We start from the raw sequence: 20,435 nt of genomic DNA on the forward strand, positions 1-20,435 counted from the left end.
AAATCTCGCGTGGATAAATTTTAGCGATCTGTCGATTCGGCGTGTTTTAGCGAGATTTATTTTAGCGAAAATAGGGAAAACGCTAAAATTAGTCTCGCTAAAATTTCTACGATTAAAGTACACGTTTTTTATAAGAACATCCAAAATTTTTGAAACCTTCCGATGTTCTTACCTTTTTGAGTTTTAAGCCTAAAAATGTTCTTAAAATGTTCTTATTTTCACCATTTTATGAATATTTTTGACCATTTTCCTAAGAAATAGGGTCTTTTTGAGTCCAGAAAACCTTAAAATAATCTTAATTTGCTCTTAACATTTTGGCCAGCGAAGCCTTATATAGTTTGTTCTTATAAAAACACGTGTAGTTAAAGTACGTGTATGCATTGAAGACGACCCCTTCTTTCCTGTGATTTACTTAAAATCTTTCTAGGAAAATCTCCGAAATTTCTAAAGACAACACCCATTTTCCTTATCTACTTTTCATGATCTTTGAGATAAAATTGTCGAAATTTTATTTTAAAATATTGTCCTGAAAATTGACGTCATAATAAAATGTCCTAAAGGTTCCAGAACTTTTCACATCAATAGGCTCTTCCAGAAAATGTCCGTAATTGGGGGGGGGGGGGGGGGGGTGGGCTGGAGTATATAGTGTCCGGGGGGGGGGTAGGAAAAATCTACAAAATTTTTGAGGGTAATTTTGATTGTCTATGGGGTCAACTAATGCTTGTCCGGGGGGTTAGACCTGCTGTCCAGGGATAAATTTCCAAAAAATGTTATATCCTCCATCCCCCCAATATTCAAATTTATTCTTGAAAAGCTCGATTGGGGTTTTTCTGTTGGTTCTAGCACCTGAAAACTCTGAGCGTATACTTCCTGCAGTTACAGTGCCTACAACGTTTGTATGTGTTATCTCTTTAACGAGGATATAATCATCTAAGAAGAAGGTTCTAAACCCACAAAAGAATAAAAATCATATCTTGTTTACATTGCCATATTATCGTATCCTACACTATATCGTATTTCATTCCAAAATTGGAAACTCTTAAAGTATTATAATAACACATTAACCCCCTCGAGTTGAAGTATCTTTAGTGTTTATTGCTAATAGATACTGCATAGCCAGTCAAAAATTCAACTGTATTATTGCGAGTCTGTTACTGTTTGTGTAAGAGGCTATCTTGTGGATTTATTTATCACACCCCTTTCTCACAGACCCGGTAGGATTCTTTCAACCAGTGAGGGTAAAAACTCGATGGGGATTGATACTTCCATATTTTTTATGGCTGGAGATTGAAATTTCATTGTTTTCAAGGCAGAAAATTCAGTAGGGATGGGAAAAATAGCATAAAAGCTTGCAGTGAGGATTGTTTTATTATATTTTTTTCATTGGGGACAAAAGTTGGAGTATAATTTTTCATCGGGGGTGATATTTTAGCCAATTTTTCCAGTGGGAAGGGGTCCAAGTGAGTGGGTCTGTGAGAAGGAGTTGTTTTTTTCTTTCAAGACTTGTTTCAGTTTCTAGATTAGATTTAACACAAATTACGGATCAAAAATGATGTTGGATCGACATTGAATGTAGACTAGATAAATTTCGGTTTTTTGAAGTTCGTGTATACAGTGGTGAAACACGTTGAAAAGATAGCACTGTAATTCAAAGTTTTTCAAAAGTCCCGTTTAGAAAACGTCCATACAAAGTCCATCTATCGTCCATACCTCTATATATTGCTATTTGAACGTTGGAAAAACGTTAGCCGATCCCTGGAAGAACGCAGCTGGAACACAACGTCATAAAAACGTCCGGATAATAACGTTGTATGAACACTAGAACAACGTTGTCCGTGCTTCGTATATCGCTAGCTGAACGTTGAAAAAACGCTTGACTCCTAGAGCGACCCGGTAGACACAAACGTCATAACAACAACCAACCGTTTTATGAACGTTGGAAAAACGTGTTTTGTATGTCTTCAAGATGACCAAAACGACAGTCCATATGCTAACGGAAGATGTCGAATTGAAACCTGGAAATGTAAAACCGGACCGGAAGAATGTCTTTTTCTTAACTATTCTGGCGGTTGCTTTGCTGTTGGTGTTTTTGTTCATCGGTTTGTATATTAGCAGTAACAACAAGATTGATGATCTTGAATTGAAAAATGAAGAGCTTCTGAAAAGTAAGTTTTTGTTTCGATTTTGTGTTTGTTTGCTTTTGAGGCAGCTTTGTTCCTAGGCTGCACGCATCCCCTAAAATAGTTTTTGATATATCAAAAGTAATCAGAGGAGATATACAGGCAGTTTACTTTGTTCCCTGCCTATAATCAGTTTCTTGATGTTTTCTGATAGCGCCTGATTTTCTCTGGTGTCCATCAGTAACGTAATTAAAGCCTGGAATACACGGGGATGAGACTGCTTTGGAAGTAAAACTAGATGGCACGTGTCGTAAGCCCAAAATATAAATTTTCATCCGACACCCTAAAGTTCTCAAGGTCGGGAAAATTTTCAACATTTGGAAGGTTTAGATGACGGAATTTCGTTGTACTTTCACAAAATAAAAGGTTTAAAAGTATTACAAACACACTTCAAAGATTTATCTTGTCTAAGTCTAATATTTTTTTTGAAATATAGACCGATTCGGCAAAATCCAGTTAGACACTATCTTCAGGCAACCCTCAAGCAACGCAACAAAAACAAACAAAAAGCTATGCGCAGATCTAAACGGGAAATATTAGAATACTTTGAGCTATCAAGCTGTTACTAGATCACCCTGTACATATTCTTTCTACCAGTCCTTAGGTATAAATGGCTGATCGTGGGTGAAAATGACGTCACATGGAATCGGTCTATTTAGGTATATTCCAATCGTAAATAAAATAAACCAATTCATTCTTTGTCTTTTCAGGATTGAAGAAAGGCGGTTCAAATAAAACTACCATGGCTCCAACGACTGTCCCAAAAACACCAGGAACAGAAGTTTATCATAATATTCGTTTACCAGAATACATTAGACCCATACATTATGAAATAGGTGCGTATTGCAAAATTTCTCTCATTTTTAATATTTTCAAAATTTTAGAAAATTCTTTGAAGCTTTCCAAAGATGTATTTTTCTGAGCTATATATTTTTCAGACATTTTAGTTGGAAATTTCTAATCGTTGAATCCAATTTTTCAACGTTTTTACACAATGAAAGTCTAATATTTAATATAAAGGGGAATTCCCTGCAAAATTTTAAATACCACCATAATTTTCAAGTGCTCTAAGTTGGGGGGGGACTAAGTTACTTGTGGAATGTAGAATAAAAGGATATCACTCTTATTTAAAAACAAAACCTTTAATTCGCAGGAGACCCTTCATTTTAAATGAGTTAAAATCAATAAGTGTAATCCTTTCTGACAAAATAAAAACTCAAACGAATCCAAATTTGATATTCTGGTGTAACCACCCAGTTTGAGTTGAAACTTCAACCTTTCTCAAGAAAAAAAAAAGTGAAGCCTTAAGATTTGCCCTGCATTTAGAAATTTTGTGCAAAAACTACACGGGTCAAGTGTGTTGGATGGGAAATAAGTGGCTTCAATTGCCATTCAGAAGTTTCGTACCAAGCCCGTTCGGGTCTTTGTCATTGGCATGACGATAGTAACTCTTTGAAAAACTTTGATTCAATTTGCCTTTGACTTGGGTTAGGGTTAAAAACCATTAAAATGTATCCAAACCAAGCCAAAATCTAGCATTAAAAACATAGTTCAAGCAAAGAGAATTCTCTTTGGTTCAAGCAAAATTTGGCAATTTAGTGGAAATGCTCTAAAAATGGCATTCTTAGGTTCAGTCGCCAAATTCTATGATGATGGAATTCTTACATTTTCTTATTTTTTAAGCCAATTTCATCATAATTATTCTCATAAAGTATATTCTTATAAAAATGCTTGTATAAGCGTTTCAGAGTTTTCCATGGAATTCGACTGAAACTTTCTTAAAGTAGTTTCAACGAAGACATTAATGACCATTAATATTCGTACGTTTTTTTTTTTATATATAAGAACAAACCAGTGCCGTAGGAAGCATTTTCTTATTGGGGGGGCTTAAGTTTAGTGAGACCGCGAGGGCCAACCATGGTTTGGCCCGAGGGGGGAAATTTTGAAAATTTAAGCTCTAGATTGTTTGAAAATGCACTCAAAACAAAATGCTTTCAAGAAAAAACAAGAAAAATTTTGCATTTTGCAAAATAACCATTTTTGAAAAAATTATCGGGGGGGGGGGCATAGCCCCCTTGCCCCCCCCCCAGCTGCTACGGCACTGCAAACTTTATAAGAACATAAGGCTACGCGGACTTTAAAACAGTCTTAGGAAAATATATAAAAATGGTCACAAAATGGTGAAATTAAGAACATTTTAAGAACATTTTAGGCTTCAAAAACTTTGGATGTTCTTATAAATAAAAACGTGTATTGTTTTCTCTGTCTTTAGATTTGGAGATCAATATGGAAAAAGATATTGTTGATGGTACAACAAAAATCAAAACTGAAGTTTCTAAACGGACAAAATATATCATGGTCCATGCAATGAAATTCAATAACATTGATGTTATCGTTAAACGTTTTGATTCTCAACTAACATACCCTTTGGAGCAAAAGCATGGAAGCAACGGGGGCTTCTTATATAAACCAAATCTGTATTTTGTTATTGAAGCACAAGATTATTTTGAAATTGGAACTTATTCTTTGGAATTCAAATTCGATTATAATTTGCGAAAAGATTTGGCTGGTTTCTACTCGTCAACTTATGAAAATGAGAAAAGGGAAACCAGGTAGGTCCACATTGACCATTGACTTTTAAAGCCTCGAAGGGGCTAGACCCGAAACTTTTAGATAAAAAACAAAGCCACTTGTCCCCATCTGAAAAGCCTGACCCGCGTGGCTTTCACACAAACGCCAGATTTCGAATTGTTTCTTGTTCTCCCAAGTTCTTGGTGTTTTAATTTTTACAATTAAAAAATCTTTTTGCTAAATTTTAAAATTACAACCTTTGTTCGTGTCAATATCCGCTATCAGTGCCAAATCAAAGGACACCATTTATCGTACCTCCTACCATGTGTTTACTCTTACATCATAAAAAAGAATATTTTTAGATTCCTGCAAAAGTAAAACCCTCCAAGTATTAAGATATTTAAAGTGACATCAAAATATCAAATTATTTTCCTAGGGTAAATACATTCGATAAATTTGCAAAGGGGAATAAACATTGACGTCTAGTATAAGCTACTTACTTCCTTTAAAGATATGTTCTATTTTCCCGTCATAGAAAAGTAGCCGCCACCCAATTCGCGCCCGTGGACGCCCGTTCAGCATTCCCATGTTTGATGAACCAGAAGCAAATTTCATGTGTTTTTTTTTCTGAAATTTTATCATACTCCTTCAATTGATAGAGCACTATTGTAGCAACACTTAACCTTCAACTTATAGTCTTCACTGACAAATTTATTTTTTTACAGGAAAGTTGCTGCCACTCAATTCGCGCCCGTGGACGCCCGTTCAGCATTCCCATGTTTTGACGAACCAGCAATGAAAGCGACTTTCGATATCTCAATGAAACGAGATAAAAGTTATCTTGCATTGAGTAACATGCCGGTCATCAGAACTAAAGCTGATGGAGACGAAGTGACCAATTATTTTAAAACAACTCCCATCGTGTCCACTTACTTGATCGTGTTTGTAATTTGTGATTTCGAAAGTAAAATGGTTGTTGCAAATACTACGGTTCCTACTAATGTATGTACATCAAATTCCTTCAAAAATTGCACAAAAAATACTCACAAAATGGTTAAAATCAGAACATCTTAGAGCCCCCCATCGTGTCCACATACTTGATCGTGTTTGTGATTTGTAATTTCGAAAAAAGAATGGAAGTAGTGGGAAGAACATTTTGGTGGATCTGGGTTTGCATTTCTTTTTTCTGTTATCCGCCAAATTAAAATTCCACCAAAATGTCTTCCTTTCCGTTTTTTTTTTGGAATTTTTATTTCTATTTACATTGCTCTTTCAGATGACGTATTACGCCCCATCATCGCAAATTGATCAAATCGATTATGCCATGGACGTCGGCAGCAAAGTTTTGCCACATTTGGAATCTTACTATAATGTCTCATATCCTTTACCGAAAGCAGGTGATTAATAAACTTTTAGTAAAATTAGTACGATCATTTGATTTTCAAGGGGGTGTTGTCTTCCGTTACAGTGATAGTATAAAGGCGGGAAATAATGGCGGTATGGCGTTATGGCGGTATACGGAAAAAAATCGGCTATTCGCCCTTGCTCTTTCTTTCCAGATAGGTTTGCCAAACCATCTTTACTTTACCAAGCTCAGCATAATTTACTACAATTTCAAGAGTATGTGCTCATTTGTAATGTAAAATCCATTTTCCGTCACAGACGAAAAACTATGCTCTGACCACTGTTATAAAAATCGTGATTTTTTTTCAGATATGATTGCCATACCATCTTTATCTTACCGAGCAATGGAGCATTGGGGACTCATCACATACCGAGCGATCGCATTGTTGTATGACGAACATAATTCCGCTTCGTCAGATAAATTTCTGGTCAGCAGAATTGTCGCTCATGAGTTAGCTCATCAGGTAAGGCTTATCAGCACTGATCTCTAACTACTTGACTGGATCGGGCTACCTGTATATCGGAAGCGTGTCCAGGTTTTGAGCTGACTCTAGTCCGCCATCTTGTTTTCAATTCTTGTTGTCAACAGCGCGATTCGAATGTTTTGAAATTCGTACGTTCGAAAATCTAAGGTGAATTAGAAAACAACATGGCGGACAAGTCGATTTCAAGACTGGACACACTTCAACGGACAATCTGCGGTGAGAAGTTAGCCTATCTAGTGTGTAAAGGAGTATGATATCTGTGATTATCAAGTATACGACAGAAGCTTTTGAAATCCTGTACCGACTTTGTTTTTTATAAATGTTGACAATTTTGGATACTTTAAGGGAACTAATTTTCACGGGAACTACTTTTCGTGGTTGAAAAAAGATCGAAAAAAATTGCATTTCACGGTTTTGCCTTATTTTGGTGTGGCCGTTTCATTTTCCTACTGATCTTATTAAAAATAGTTTGAATAAAAATGACCAAATTTGTAATTCGTTGGTTCTTATATCCGTGGTTTATACAGTAAAATTTAAGTAAGGCTTTCTTTTATACTATAAAAAAGAATCAAAAAAAGGTTCCGTGAACTCACAATATATTTTCAAACCTATGAAATTATTTTTGGTGCACCTACGGTACAATACTACAGAAGAGGAAATCTCAACAATTTTACCATTTATCTAATATAAAATTGATGACTTGGCGTTAGATAATATTTTCACCCTTCTTCATACAGTGGTTTGGTAACATTGTGACAATGGATTGGTGGAGTGATTTATGGTTGAATGAAGGATTCGCTTCTTACATTCAATTTATCGGAATGGATAAAGTCCATCCGGATTGGAAAGCGGTAAGCTTATACAGCTGATACTCTCTTATTCGACATTCTACTTTTCGATACCCTTCTTATAATTTGATAATACAGTTGACGCTCTCTAATTCGATTTTCAAGGGGAATTGGATTTTCATCAAATAAGGGAGCTTATCGAATAAGGGCGCGTCGTTTATGAGAGTTTCTTGTTGACAGTGACTTTAGATTTCATCGAATAAGGGAGCCTATCGAATAGTAGAACGTCGAATTAGAGAGCGGCAACTGTATCGAAAATCAACGTTAACAAGAAAATGTCATAAAACGACGCTTTAGTTGTCTTGGAATACGGTGAAATGCAAGGAATGAAATATGCTTACCTCTCTAGCTGGCCAACAGCTTTTCCTTTTCAAATTTAAACTTAAAGCCACTTGTACGGTATAATCTTATTAACTCTCGAATGTCTCCTTAATATCTCGAACAAGTTTTCCTTACTTCATGATTCAAATTTCCTTAACTCGAACAAATTTTTGTCCCCCGTGCAAGTTCGAGTTATGGAGACTCTACTGTACAACGGTTCTTCTTTTGATATATTTTAGCTCGACTTCCAACTAACACGAGATGTAGCAAACGCGATGAGCCTTGATTCTCTTATTTCGTCACATCCAATCTACATTGAAGTCGAAAGACCTGAAGATATTGATCAAATTTTTGATGCCATATCATATGCAAAGGTATGTCCTAGTTTAGATGGCCGACTTCTGCCCTGCCTATTATAATTATTAGCGTAGGCAAAAAGTGGGGCAAAAGTTGGCATCTAAAATCTTTGCTTGAAAAAGATTGAAAGAAATTATTGCTGTTGAATGACTTCAGAAGTCAGAAGAGGGCGAGGCATTGAATTTATAGACAGCCAACTTTCTGCCAACTGTAATTCCAAATTTGAATAGGCAGGGAAAAAAGTGTACCGTCTAAATCCGATCTAATGCTCAAAACGTTCATATAACGTTATATGAGCGTTGAAACAAGGGCTCTAAAATCCAAACAATCAGTACAGTTGTTATTGGCAGTATACCCCAGCTTCGATCCCCGTGTATCCTAGGCTTTGTAACATTGCTAAATATTATCTAGAATCCACAGTGATCATTCCCTTGAGAAAGGTGTCGGGAAAAATCAAAGTATAATAGCCGCATTCTTTTTCACCATTCAACACATCCAAAGATTGATAATAAGCTGGGAACGAGGTTGAACTGCATAACAAATATTGAAATACTCTTTTAGTCCCAAGGCCCCCAAACTTCAAAATAATTGTAGCTTCAGAGAGCTGAATCCAACTATTTCAGTAAGGGGAGGGAGTTTCGCATAATTTAAGGGTATACTGACGAATTTTCTGGCTGGATCATTTAATTCTAGTTGTTTTCTTTTTATAGGGAGGATCAATTTTGCGAATGTTGGACAATTTTCTCGGCGAAGAAGTCTTCAAGAAAGGGTTGAACGTAAGATTTTTGTCAAGGAATTTATTTAGGATCGTGATCAACCAGCACTTCTGACCCGCAAAACCGAGGACGGTAAAAGTGCTGATTTACCGTCGTCCTCAGTTGGTCATGATCTAGTCAAATTAGAACCTTACCGTCTCCGTCGCTGAAAAACACATATACATAAACTCGGTATTGATTTTAGGAAGAAAGACTTGATCACGATCCTAAATAAATTCCTTGACAAAAATCCTTCGGATGTTCGATGTTCTTATAAAAAAACGTGTACTGAAAGTACTAGTAAAGGTCTTGTTACTACATGGAAGAAATCATCTTGTCACTCTTTCTTTATTTCAGATATACCTTCGGAGATTTTCGTACAAAAATGCAAAATCAAGTGACTTGTGGAAGGCTTTATCAGAGGTAAAGAGCAGGGGCCCTTTTATTAGTTAGACACATCAGACTGTGTGCGAGGTTAAATAGCACTTGTCTTTCACTTCACTGTGGGCGAACTTTCTTTTCTTTACTTTTCTTATTTTCTTTCCAGGCATCCAAACTCGCCGGAGATAATTACAATGTAACTGACGTCATGAATTCGTGGATTTTCCAAATGAACTTCCCAGAATTGAGAATCAAATCATTAAACAATGGAGAATTCAAAGTGGATCAAGTTCGATTTTTGAGAGATCAAAATCCTGATTACAGTAAAGAGAAATTTAACTCTTCATATGGGTTAGTTTATTTTAATATACAGTTTACATGTAGAGTTTCCACACCTCGGATACTCTCAAGTAGCAAATTTGTTCGAGTTATAGAAATATTTCAGTATGCGGATACTTTGCTCTTTGGGCATTTTCTCAGGATGTATTAATGCTACATCAAAAAGTAATACACGTTATTTTTATAAGAACATCCAAAATTTTTGAAGCCTTCGGATTTTCTTAACTTTTTGAGTTTCAAGCCTAAAAATGTTCTTAACATGTTCTTAATTTCACCATTTTTTGAGTGTTTTTGCCAATTTTCCTAAGAAATTGGAAGTCCACAAAGCCTTCAGATGTTTCTAACTTGTTCTTAACATTTTAGCCATCGAAGCCTTATGTTCTTTTATAGTTTGTTCTTATAAAAAAACGTGTACAGCAAGTCCACCAGATCTTTTTTTTAGTTTCAATGTAGACTGCTAATATGTTTTCTGAGTTAGCCCCATTTTTAATCAAGTCAGTAATGGTCATTTAAACTCATCTTTTTCTCCAACTAGAGGGGGTGTTTTCTTCAAATTTCAGCTACAAATGGAATATTCCTTTTAAATACACAACGTTAAAACTCGATGACACCGCAAAAAGTGTTGAGCTCATAAGGAACAGTACACTTGCCTGGATGAAGTATGAAAATAGTAAGTTATAACAGATCTCATATTATAATACACTAAATAGGGCTACCCTATCTTTCCTAAGCCATAACAGGTGAAGCAAAATAGTGCCCCAACCATAGATTTAAAAGCCCGAAGGGCTAGATGTCGGACTTAATATTGTTGCTATTGTTTTCGAAAACCCGCGAAGCTTCTGATTGGTCAAACGCTGAAATTCTATTGTAATGTCACGTGACTTAGGTAGGATTTCCTACCTAACCTCGGCACACTTTTTAGCAAAAGCACGATATCTAGCCCTTTGGGCTTTACAAATCTATCGCCCCAACTTTGCTGAGTAGATCACAGCTGAATCAGCAGGCTATTAGATAAAATTGATAATCCGTTCCATCTAATTATGAAATGATTCTCGAGAAAAAGAAAATCCCTGCGAAATTTATTTCACTTTATAAGGGGCAATCAAAGTATTAAAATTCTCCGTTTTTATTCATTTTCTTTATTTTCATTATATTTGAAGCCACTGTGGACACAGGATCAACAGATTATTTGATCAAATCTTTAAACGTTCATTAGTTTTCAGTTAGAACTGATATCTTATCAATTATTTCACTCATTTTCCCAGTCAATGTGGACACAGGATCAACAGATTATTTGATCAAAGGAAATGCCGGACAATACGGATTTTATCGAGTCAATTATGATGATGCTGGATGGGCCAATATGATCAAAATTCTCAAATATAATCATAAGGTATCTAGGCGGTTTTAGACCCTGTCGAACTTATCAGATGGAGAGATTTGTAATTGTAATTTCATTGTATTTAAACGAGCGTTGCACTCCTTCGTATGTTTCCGACTTACTTTCTCTCTCTAAATCCGCCAGTACAGGTATCTAGTGCCTTAAGGGGATTAAATTTCACGTGGATTGATTTTCGCCAAATTTATTCCTCGCCAAGGATTTAAAATCCGAAAATCTCTTGGAATGAGAAAAATTATTAGGAAAAAAAGAGGCTCGTTCAAGAACTTAATCCACGCGAAAATTTTAGATTCTCAATTTGCAAAAAACGGAATAATCGGAACACCGGTTATTTTCTCGTCATATACTGGAATGCGAAAGGCCACTATTTTTCTCTAGATTTTCTGTTCATCGTTTTAAAGTTTGTGTTTTATTTGAGAAAACCTGTCGGCATTTCAATGTTGGCAATCTACTTATGACACTCACTGAATAGTGATTTTCAATTCGCTTTTATAGATACTTGATGTAAAGGATCGAGCTGGGTTGATCAGTGATGTATTTGCTCTTGCAAAGTAAGTTTTACTACACCCTTGTCTCACAGCCCCGGTCGAACTTTTTTCCTCAGTGGGGATAAAAACTCCTATTGAAATCCCAATGGGGATAGGAACTCTATTGTTCCAAGGTTAAAAAATCCAGTGGGATGGTTTTGGAGTGCAATTTTTAAACATTGAATTTCGAGTGGGGATGAAATCAAAGTCATTTTCACAGTGGGAAATATAGTGGCAAGTATTCGAAATTTTTGCGAAATTTTTCAGTGGGGCTTGGGTACCAGCGGGTCTGTGACACAGAGGTGTTTTACTTCAACGAGAATATTTGATTCCAATCTGATAACTGAAATCACGTGAACTTTGACCATGCTTAAAATCGAGGTACTTCCACTAACTGTCATTCTATTTCATTGATTATTTCTTATTTTTCAAGAGACCTACGGGTGGGTAGAGGTCAACAGCCCAACAGCCCAACAGCCCAACAGTCCAAACCTTTTTTAAACCTTCACAGTCAGGCAAATCCTTGCAATGTCAGCGCTTGACAGGTTTTCGAAAGCAATAGCAACAATATTTTTTTCTGATATTCACTTTTTTCTGCCTGCGATGGTTTAAAGCACGACATCTAGCCTTTTGGGCTTTACAAATCTATGGGCTGAGCCTCAGTTTACAAAATTCAAAAAAAATAAATTTATTGTACTCTTTTTTCGTGACCTGTCATATACTATAAATTAATAAAGTAATGTCTTTGCATAAGCATAACTTAAGGATATTTGAGACTCAAAAAATAATTTACGAAAATTTACCCTATGCTTATAAAAGACGTGTATGATATAGCTGATAATTTCTTCAAATTTTAGTTCCATTCCAATTTCCAGTTTTTTTTAATTTGAAAAATTCATCATCGTCGTTTAAAATAACCTCTCATCTCAAAACAATTTACCTGCAAGTCTCCAAAGTTAATTCTTCCCTTCCCGTGGTAATTTTCAAAAATTTCTTTCAGCGCCGGTCGTTTGAAAGAATACACAATTGCTCTTGACGTGTTTGATTACATTGATGCGGACACAGACTATTTACCATGGAAAGCGGCTAGTGATGGTATCAATTTCATCCCGGGTACGTTGACCTCTACACGACCTGCTCAAAAGAAAATTACGGTGGGTTTAATTTTACATACTTACTCGTTACCCAGCTGACACACAACGTTGTTTCAACGTTCATCCTAACGTTATATGAACGTTGTGAACGTTAGGTACTCTCGGGTACCTAATAGCCGGGGGAGTTGGAATAAGCGGGGGGTTGGAAAAAATCTCAAAACTTAATAAGCGGGGGGGGGGGTTCAGCTATGCATTGTGGGATTGTTTCGGGGGTATTACAATAGAATTCCCTCTAGGAATTCCCAAGAGATTTCTATTGTAGTATCCCCGAAACAATCTCACAATGCATCGCTTTTTTAAAAAAAAATCAAAAACTCCGATAAGATCTATCTCCTAGGAGCCTTGGTCAAAATTCGGATTTTAAGTTTTCCGAAGAAACTATATTTCGTGAAAAAGTCCAAAACTCGCGAAAATTAATCCACGTGAAATGTAATACATTTCAGGATGAGTTTTCGCTAAAATAATTCCCATTAGAATATGAAATGAATTATACGTTTATTATAAATTTTCAGTTCACGAGCACATACTTTGGCGAGAAAATTTTCTTCAAAATTATTTAATTTTCGCGGGATCTATTTTCGCGAATCGCCTCTTTTTTAACTATTTTTTTTTTTCATTTTCCTAAAGGTTTTAGCAAAAATCTAGGGTTTTTGAAATTTTCGTGAGCATTAAATTTCGCGAATTTTCGGAAAAACTTGGAAACTTTGCAAAATTTAATCCTTGCGAAAATTAACCCTTAGAAGCCAGAATACGTATATATACGTTTTGAAAAGGCCATTTTACCGATACACAGTCTTTTGGTCATAACTCCTGACCACTTGAGATTCAGAGAAAAAAAAATCTGCTATTTTTTGTAGCTGAGAGAAAGAGCTTTCCAACGATACCAAAGTTGATACCTGAATCGTTTGTCCTGGTCGAGAAATTGCCTTTGAAAGAAATAATTTCCAGAAAAAAATGATGAAATTTTTGGCCTTTTTCAAAAAAGAGAGCGGCTTCTAAGGGTTAATCCATTTAAGGAGAATTAACTTTTTATAAGTGTCCCAGAAATTATTGTAACTTTCACTATAACTCTCTCTAAGGGTGAGAAAACCGTGAAAAGCAAAATGGTTTGTCTTTGGGTCAAACATATGGTATTATTTTTTCCTTCAGAAATACATTTTGAGAAAAGTGTCAGCACTTTATGAAAAATACGGATTTGAAGACAATGATAACTTCTTAGAAAGGTAAGCTATGGTTTTCTGTTTTCGTTTGTTCGTTCATTCGTTCTTTTTTATATGGTCGTTCGTTCAGACTTTATTTCTCTGGTTATTCTATTTTCTGCAAATAACTGATTTTCTAGGTATCTTCAAGTTGAGATCGTCAATCTGGCTTGTAACAATGGCCATATTGGTTGTCTTGGTAACTCTACAAAACTTTTCAAAGATTGGATGGAAAAAGATACACCGTATGTAAACGTTTTTTAACGATTTTTTGAAATCTACTCACGTGAAAACCTATCTTAAAGGCTATCTAAAAAAATGAAAGAAACTGTAAAATCCAACACATAAAACAAGTAAGCGCCAACAGGCCCGAGTGCGGAAGTGAGGAGTCTGGGGAGACTTCAGCCTCCCCACTTTTGAGCTAATGAGATTTTTTTATCAAATTCTTAGCGAATTTTATCTCATTTTCAGCCTTCAGCCTCCCCACTTCTACAGTTGTTCCGCCGGGCCTGGCCAATTGCAAAATTACAATATACTTCTTTAACCCTTTAAGTGCCGATGTCGTATATATACGACATGGGCTATATAGGAGGGCGAAGCCCTCCTGTAATGCCCAGTTTGATTTAGAAATCGTTATTTTTGGTCGAACTCGTAGGAATTAGATTGTCCTTTATGGTCAAGCAAAAAAAATTTCAAAAGTGAGTCTTTCCAGCGAGATTTTAAGCGAAAAAGTCAAAAAAATGCAAAAAATTGACAAAAATTCACTTTTTTGAGATTCTGACCGTTTTTTGACTATTTTTGGTCAACGAGTGATCCAAGAACCTCCAAATTTGGCCCTGTTTTACTTTATTCTGTCTTCTAGTGAGTCGATTTGAAGTTTTACCACTGAGCACCTTTCCATCAGTTCAGTCAGGTCCTCGCAGCGGGCCTGACTGCTTTAATTCCCTAACCTACCCCCCCCCCCTTGGCCGCCGCCCACCACGCCCTTCCTAAATAGGGCGGCGCCGAAGGCGCCCAAAAGAAAGAGGAGACTCTAAGCTATCCAACGAGCTATATACGAGCTTCTAATTCATTCTAGATCAGAAGATATAAGCCCTTAAAGTTTGAACTAGCAATTTTAAAAAAAAAACTTAGAAAAAAGGACCCTGGCACTCAAAGGGTTAAGCGTATTACCAAGTTGGCACACAATGTTGTTTTAACGTATCATCTTACGTAATATGGACGTTGTGAATATTAGAAAAACGTTGAAAGAACGTTCTGTGCCCAGGTGGGTAAGGAAGCCTACTAATAACAGTGGTACACAAAACTGTCTCCATAGTTGAGGTTGGCACACAACGTTGTTTTAACGTTCACCTAACGTTATATGGACGTTGTAAACGTTAGATAAACGTTGAAACAACGTTGTGTGCCAACTGGGGAAGATATATAGTGTTTAAGAAGATTTTCTAGAATTCCAAGGATGTTACAGTCAGTGGCGTGGTGGAAAAAACTTTCCTGGGTGACCAAGTAGAATTTGGTGCCCTTTTTAGAAACTTTTTGATTTTGGTGACCCCTCTTCATATGTTAACTTTACTGAAGAAAATAACATAAATCTGAATGAAAGCACAAAGGTTGTGCTTTTTATAGAGCGGTCGAGAAAGAAAATCAATGGCCCTTGGTGAACAGAGAATTTTTTAATGGCTTTTTTAATTGCTGAATTCAATTTTATTGTTGTCAGTTGTCAGAGAATTGTCCGGTCGGGGAGTTGTCCGTTCGGGGAATTATTTGCTCGGGGAATTGTCCTGTCAGGGAATCGTCTACTCGGGGAATTTCCCGGTCGGGATATTGCCCGGTCGGGGAATGGTCCGGGATTCATTGAAAATAACTTTCTGAATTTTCTTCCTTTCCTTTTCAGAGTTCCGGGTGATTTCCGTAATCTTGTTTATTATTACGGTATCAAGAATTCTGGAATCGAAGCTTGGGATGAAATGTTCGAGAAATTTTTGAACAACAAGATTGCATCAGAGAAAACGAAACTTCTTTACGGATTGTCCGCTATTCAAGAACCTTGGGCTTTGGAAAGGTGAGGAATAACCAATGAAGTATAAGCCCGAAGGGCTAGAAGTCAATCTCTTTGGTAGGATTTGAAGCCAACAAATCCTACCAAAGTTGCGCGGCCTTGAGCGGCGCGCCTGGTTTTTACACAAATGACAGATTGAAACTAAAATTTACCGCTAAATTTCAAAAGAAATATCAATTGTAAACAAAGGAATGGCTAGATTCAATCTGACGTCAAAAATGCGGCACATTTTTTAAGGCTTCACTTTTTCTTGCCTGAGAAAGGTTAGAGATTGAACTCTAGCACTTCGGGCTTTAAACTCAATGGGAATAACTCTTTAAATGTTCATGTGAGATGATATACGGTTTTGTATAAGAATATTCATCCTTGGGCTTTGGAAAGGCGAGGAAAAACTCTTTAAATGTTCATGTGAGATGATATACGGTTTTGTATAAGAACATTCATCCTTGGGCTTTGGAAAGGTGAGGAAAAACTCTTTAAATGTTCATGTGAGATGATATACGGTTTTTTATAAGAACATTCAACCTTGGGCTTTGGAAAGGTAAGGAATAACTCTTTAAATGTTCATGTAAGATGATATACGGTTTTGTATAAGAACATTCAACCTTGGGCTTTGGAAAGGTGAGAAAAGCTAGTATAGTGTGGTTGAGTTCTCCTGACATACTTTCAACACCAAATGGGTCGTGCATACACAGGTTTGTCTTCATCTTATAGTTATTTTGATGTTAATGATGTTTGCTTTTCATTTTGTGAAGAAACTTTGTGGCGTAAAATTCTCACAGAACCGCTGGGAACCCTTCTCACTGGAAAAGTTGGCCAAAATATCGTCCCAAGTGGAAAATTATACTCTAGTTTTTGTCCCGCTGAAAATAATCAAATAAGCACATCCTCACTGCAAAATATTGTGCAATTTTTTCCATCCCCACTGGATTTTCTGGCTAGAAAACAATGGAATTTCAAATCCCCAGTCATAAAAAAACATAGAAATATCAATCCCAATCGACTTTTGGTCCGTTATTTTCACCCCTACTGGCTGACAAAATCCCACCGGATCTGTGAGAAGAGGGTGTATAAATAAAGTAATTTGCCTGAAGAATTCTAAACTGTAGTTTTCACTTAGCTGAGAAACAACACTACAGTATAACGCTTTTTAAAAATCATACACTAATTGGGGGGGGTTGTAGGGGTTCGAAATACCGTTTTCCTGTCTCTTTTTCTTCAAATCCCGTACTCCCGTACTAAAAAATGGATCAATCCCGTCACACCGTAATAGTACAAACCCCCGCCTAATTTACACTATGTTGCCTCCTCACTAATTTTATTTTTTAGATACTTGGATTATGCAATATCGGGTAGGCAGATCAGACCGCAAGATGCTTCATATGTTTTCGATTACGTAGCCAATCATAATCCAATAGGACGTCCAGTGGCATGGAACTTCTTGAAACAAAACTGGGACAAAATTTATGAAATGTAAGTAGTACTATCCTTCCAATGCCTCATTCAGTTTGAGCCAGTTTGCCGTAGACTGCTTTAAATTATAGTCCTAGACGATGGTCTATTTCGTTTCTAAATACTCAACTGGCAAAAATGGATTTTCGAGAAAGTTCTTTTCGATAAAAAGATGTTGGTTAAATAATGACAGTGAAAGTATTTTTATGCTGAATGCAATCTTCAAGTGTTACTCTTGGGTTCCAAATAAACGGGGGGGGGGTTGGAAAATTTTCAAAATTTTAATAAACAGGGGGGACCTAATTGCCGGGGGCGGGTTGGAAATTGTAACTACGAAAATCCAAAAATAAGGTAAATATAGGCTACAATCAGGCTATTTAGAGCAGAATAAGAGACCTTCTCTTTGAAAGTTGAAAAAAAATTAAAAATTAATAAACGGGGGGGGGGGTCCTAATAAGGTCTGGGAGGTTGGAAAATTTTCGAAAAATTAACAAGCAGGGGGGAGCCGTTTATTCATTTCATATTTTCAATTAGAAATTTATTGTTACCAGTTCTCGTTCTTGTTCTTGTTTAACTTAATTTAATTCATACTTACTTATTACAGTGGCCCCTGGGGGAGAAAATGGCTGAGCTGCCTAAAAGCTCAGTCGTTATTCCATGGCCAGCCACTTAAAATATTAGTTATTATTATTATTATTATTACCTAAGAGTACTTTTATAGATAGAATAATCTTTTTATGAAATCGTCTGGGAGTCAATAAACATAGGAGTATTTTGAAAACGAGGTAAGCGTTGCTTGTGACTTAAATTATGAAAAGATCTATTCATTTTGTTTTAGGTTTAAAGATACATTTTTTGGAAGAATTGTTGGTTCTGTAACTTCAGGGTTTACGACAAATTATGAACTAGATAAGGTCAGTTTAAGAAAACGCTACCGAGCAGCGAATAAATTTTTGAAAAGTTGCACCTTTTCATCATAAGTTCTACCGAAAAAGCTACGATGAATATTATCTTTATTTTAATGTGTATTTACCTCAAGGCAATTACCGGGTGTGCCAGAAATAAGTTACCATCTTTGATTTGATATTGTAGGCAGTAGAAAAAAGATTTTTCAAAAATTCTTTCGGAATTGTTCAGAGGAGATTAACTTTGAATTTGGTGTGTTACTTTTTATTTTGCTTAGACGATTGACATTTTTTAAACTGACGCTTTAGTTTTTTGGACATAACTTTTGAACCAATGAATTAAAAACAAAAAGTAATACACCAAATCATAAGTTAGGCTTTCTTCTGATCGATTCTAAAGGAATTTTTGAAAAATCATTTTTCAGTTGCCTACAACATCAAATCCAAAGAGGGTAGCTTGTTTCTGGCACACCTGGTATAATTTCCTCGTCCCCAAAAGCAGAATAATATCTTGAGTTTGTGAAAGTTTGAAATTTAACCGAATTTTTGTGGACCATATAATTAGTACCCTTCCCAGCTAGCACACAACGTTGTTTTAACGTTCATCTAACGTTATTTGGACGTTGTGAACATTAGATAAACGTTTAAACAACGTTGTGTGCTAGCTGGGTTAGCATCAATTTCACGAGAGAAAATAGATACCAACATGTGTCGTGAAATCACGAAAATGGTAACTAAATTATCCTTTCTTCTCAATCTAGATGCGAGAGTTCATCGCCGAAAAGAAGCCGAAAAATGGGCAACGTATTATTCAACAATCTGAAGAAACAATCAAATCCACAATCGAATGGTTGAGCAAATATGAAGAACCTATTGACCAATGGTTATCCACTAAAGTTCCTGCTGCTGCAGCTTGAAAAGCTATGAACTGCCAATAACTATGGGGCAAGCTGGAGTTTTTACAAGCTCTCGTTTGATTTGGTTGGTCGTTAACCTGTAATAAAAAAATTTTGTTACTTTTTCTAAAGAACGCGTCATCTCTATTACTTCAAATAACCAATTAGTGAAGTCTCTTGTAAAAACTCCAGCTCGTCCCATAACTATTAGATGTTATGGCAGGTTTGAGTATTTAAACTGAAAACTCGTCACAAAACGTTAAAAACGGATACGTATACGTATCGTTTAACGTGATAGATAATCATAACACACAGATAAATTATTGCAGTATAAGCAGAAATAAACCAATGCATCTGTATACAACAAATTAAAAAACCTTTGACAAGGCTTATCGGTAACAAACGTTCGCTGCTTCGTAAAAATGTAAAGTACAAATTCTACATGTATGCTAACACTTGACGTCAAAGGTTTTGTTTTTAAATAAGAGTGATATCGTTTGCTTACTCATCAATTTTAATTTACACGCATTTGCGTATTGAATTGACGCAGATGTGGAGCAAGATTGGTCAGGAAGAGGAAAAGAAAAACCGTCCTGGTATGCAACATGTGCCTGATATGAAACGGGAACTCTTATGTTAAATATTTTATTTTCACATGAGTGATCCCGTTTCATATCAGACAGTGTCTGCCTATTGTTATATCATATCATATCATTTAGCCCTTCGGACTTGGAAATCAATGTTCTGACCAATCTTGCTCCACATCCGTGTCAATCCAATGTGAGAAAGCTTGTAAATTAAAATTGATGAATAAGCAAATAATATCACTCTTATTTAAAAACAAAACCTGTAAAATAAAACCTTTAAGGTACTAAGCTACTAAAACTTACAAATATATTTTCTCACTAAAAAAAATAGAAAAAATTTACAAAACTGTATATATTTTTTATAAAACTTTGCCAAAAATAATAAAATGATCTCCAAAAAAGAAAAATGATTCTAAGATAAATTTATTAATATTTCGCTCTCAAAGCAGATAAAACTTTCAACCGAAATCGCATGCTTTAAGATGCGATTATCATGAAAATTCTCATTTCACTGGGGTTGAATGACTAAAAGCGGTTGGCCAGTAGATCTCTTTATGATAAATCCATAAAATTCTTGTCATGTAGAATAATAACTCATCACCCTTTCTATTTCCAC

General features: G+C 35.9%; 1 protein-coding gene across 1 annotated transcript; it reads left to right on the plus strand.

Moving 5' to 3' along the window:
- The first annotated feature begins 1,511 nt into the window (after nucleotides 1-1,511).
- On the plus strand, nucleotides 1,512-20,140 carry LOC136801641 (glutamyl aminopeptidase-like). The gene is made up of 21 exons (XM_067058284.1): nucleotides 1,512-2,165; nucleotides 2,891-3,016; nucleotides 4,453-4,792; nucleotides 5,477-5,753; nucleotides 6,028-6,148; nucleotides 6,465-6,619; nucleotides 7,378-7,491; nucleotides 8,049-8,183; nucleotides 8,877-8,942; nucleotides 9,279-9,344; nucleotides 9,469-9,653; nucleotides 10,202-10,311; nucleotides 10,907-11,034; nucleotides 11,536-11,591; nucleotides 12,568-12,721; nucleotides 13,871-13,944; nucleotides 14,061-14,165; nucleotides 15,815-15,982; nucleotides 17,309-17,452; nucleotides 18,270-18,345; nucleotides 19,098-20,140. The coding sequence occupies exons 1-21, from the start codon at nucleotides 1,967-1,969 to the stop codon at nucleotides 19,251-19,253; spliced, it is 2,955 nt and encodes a 984-aa protein (XP_066914385.1). The 5' UTR covers nucleotides 1,512-1,966; the 3' UTR covers nucleotides 19,254-20,140.
- Nucleotides 20,141-20,435: the final 295 nt, after the last annotated feature.

The sequence above is a fragment of the Clytia hemisphaerica genome, unplaced genomic scaffold, assembly GCF_902728285.1.
Source record: "Clytia hemisphaerica strain Z4C2 unplaced genomic scaffold, Clytia hemisphaerica genome assembly, whole genome shotgun sequence".
Lineage (NCBI taxonomy): Eukaryota > Metazoa > Cnidaria > Hydrozoa > Leptothecata > Clytiidae > Clytia > Clytia hemisphaerica.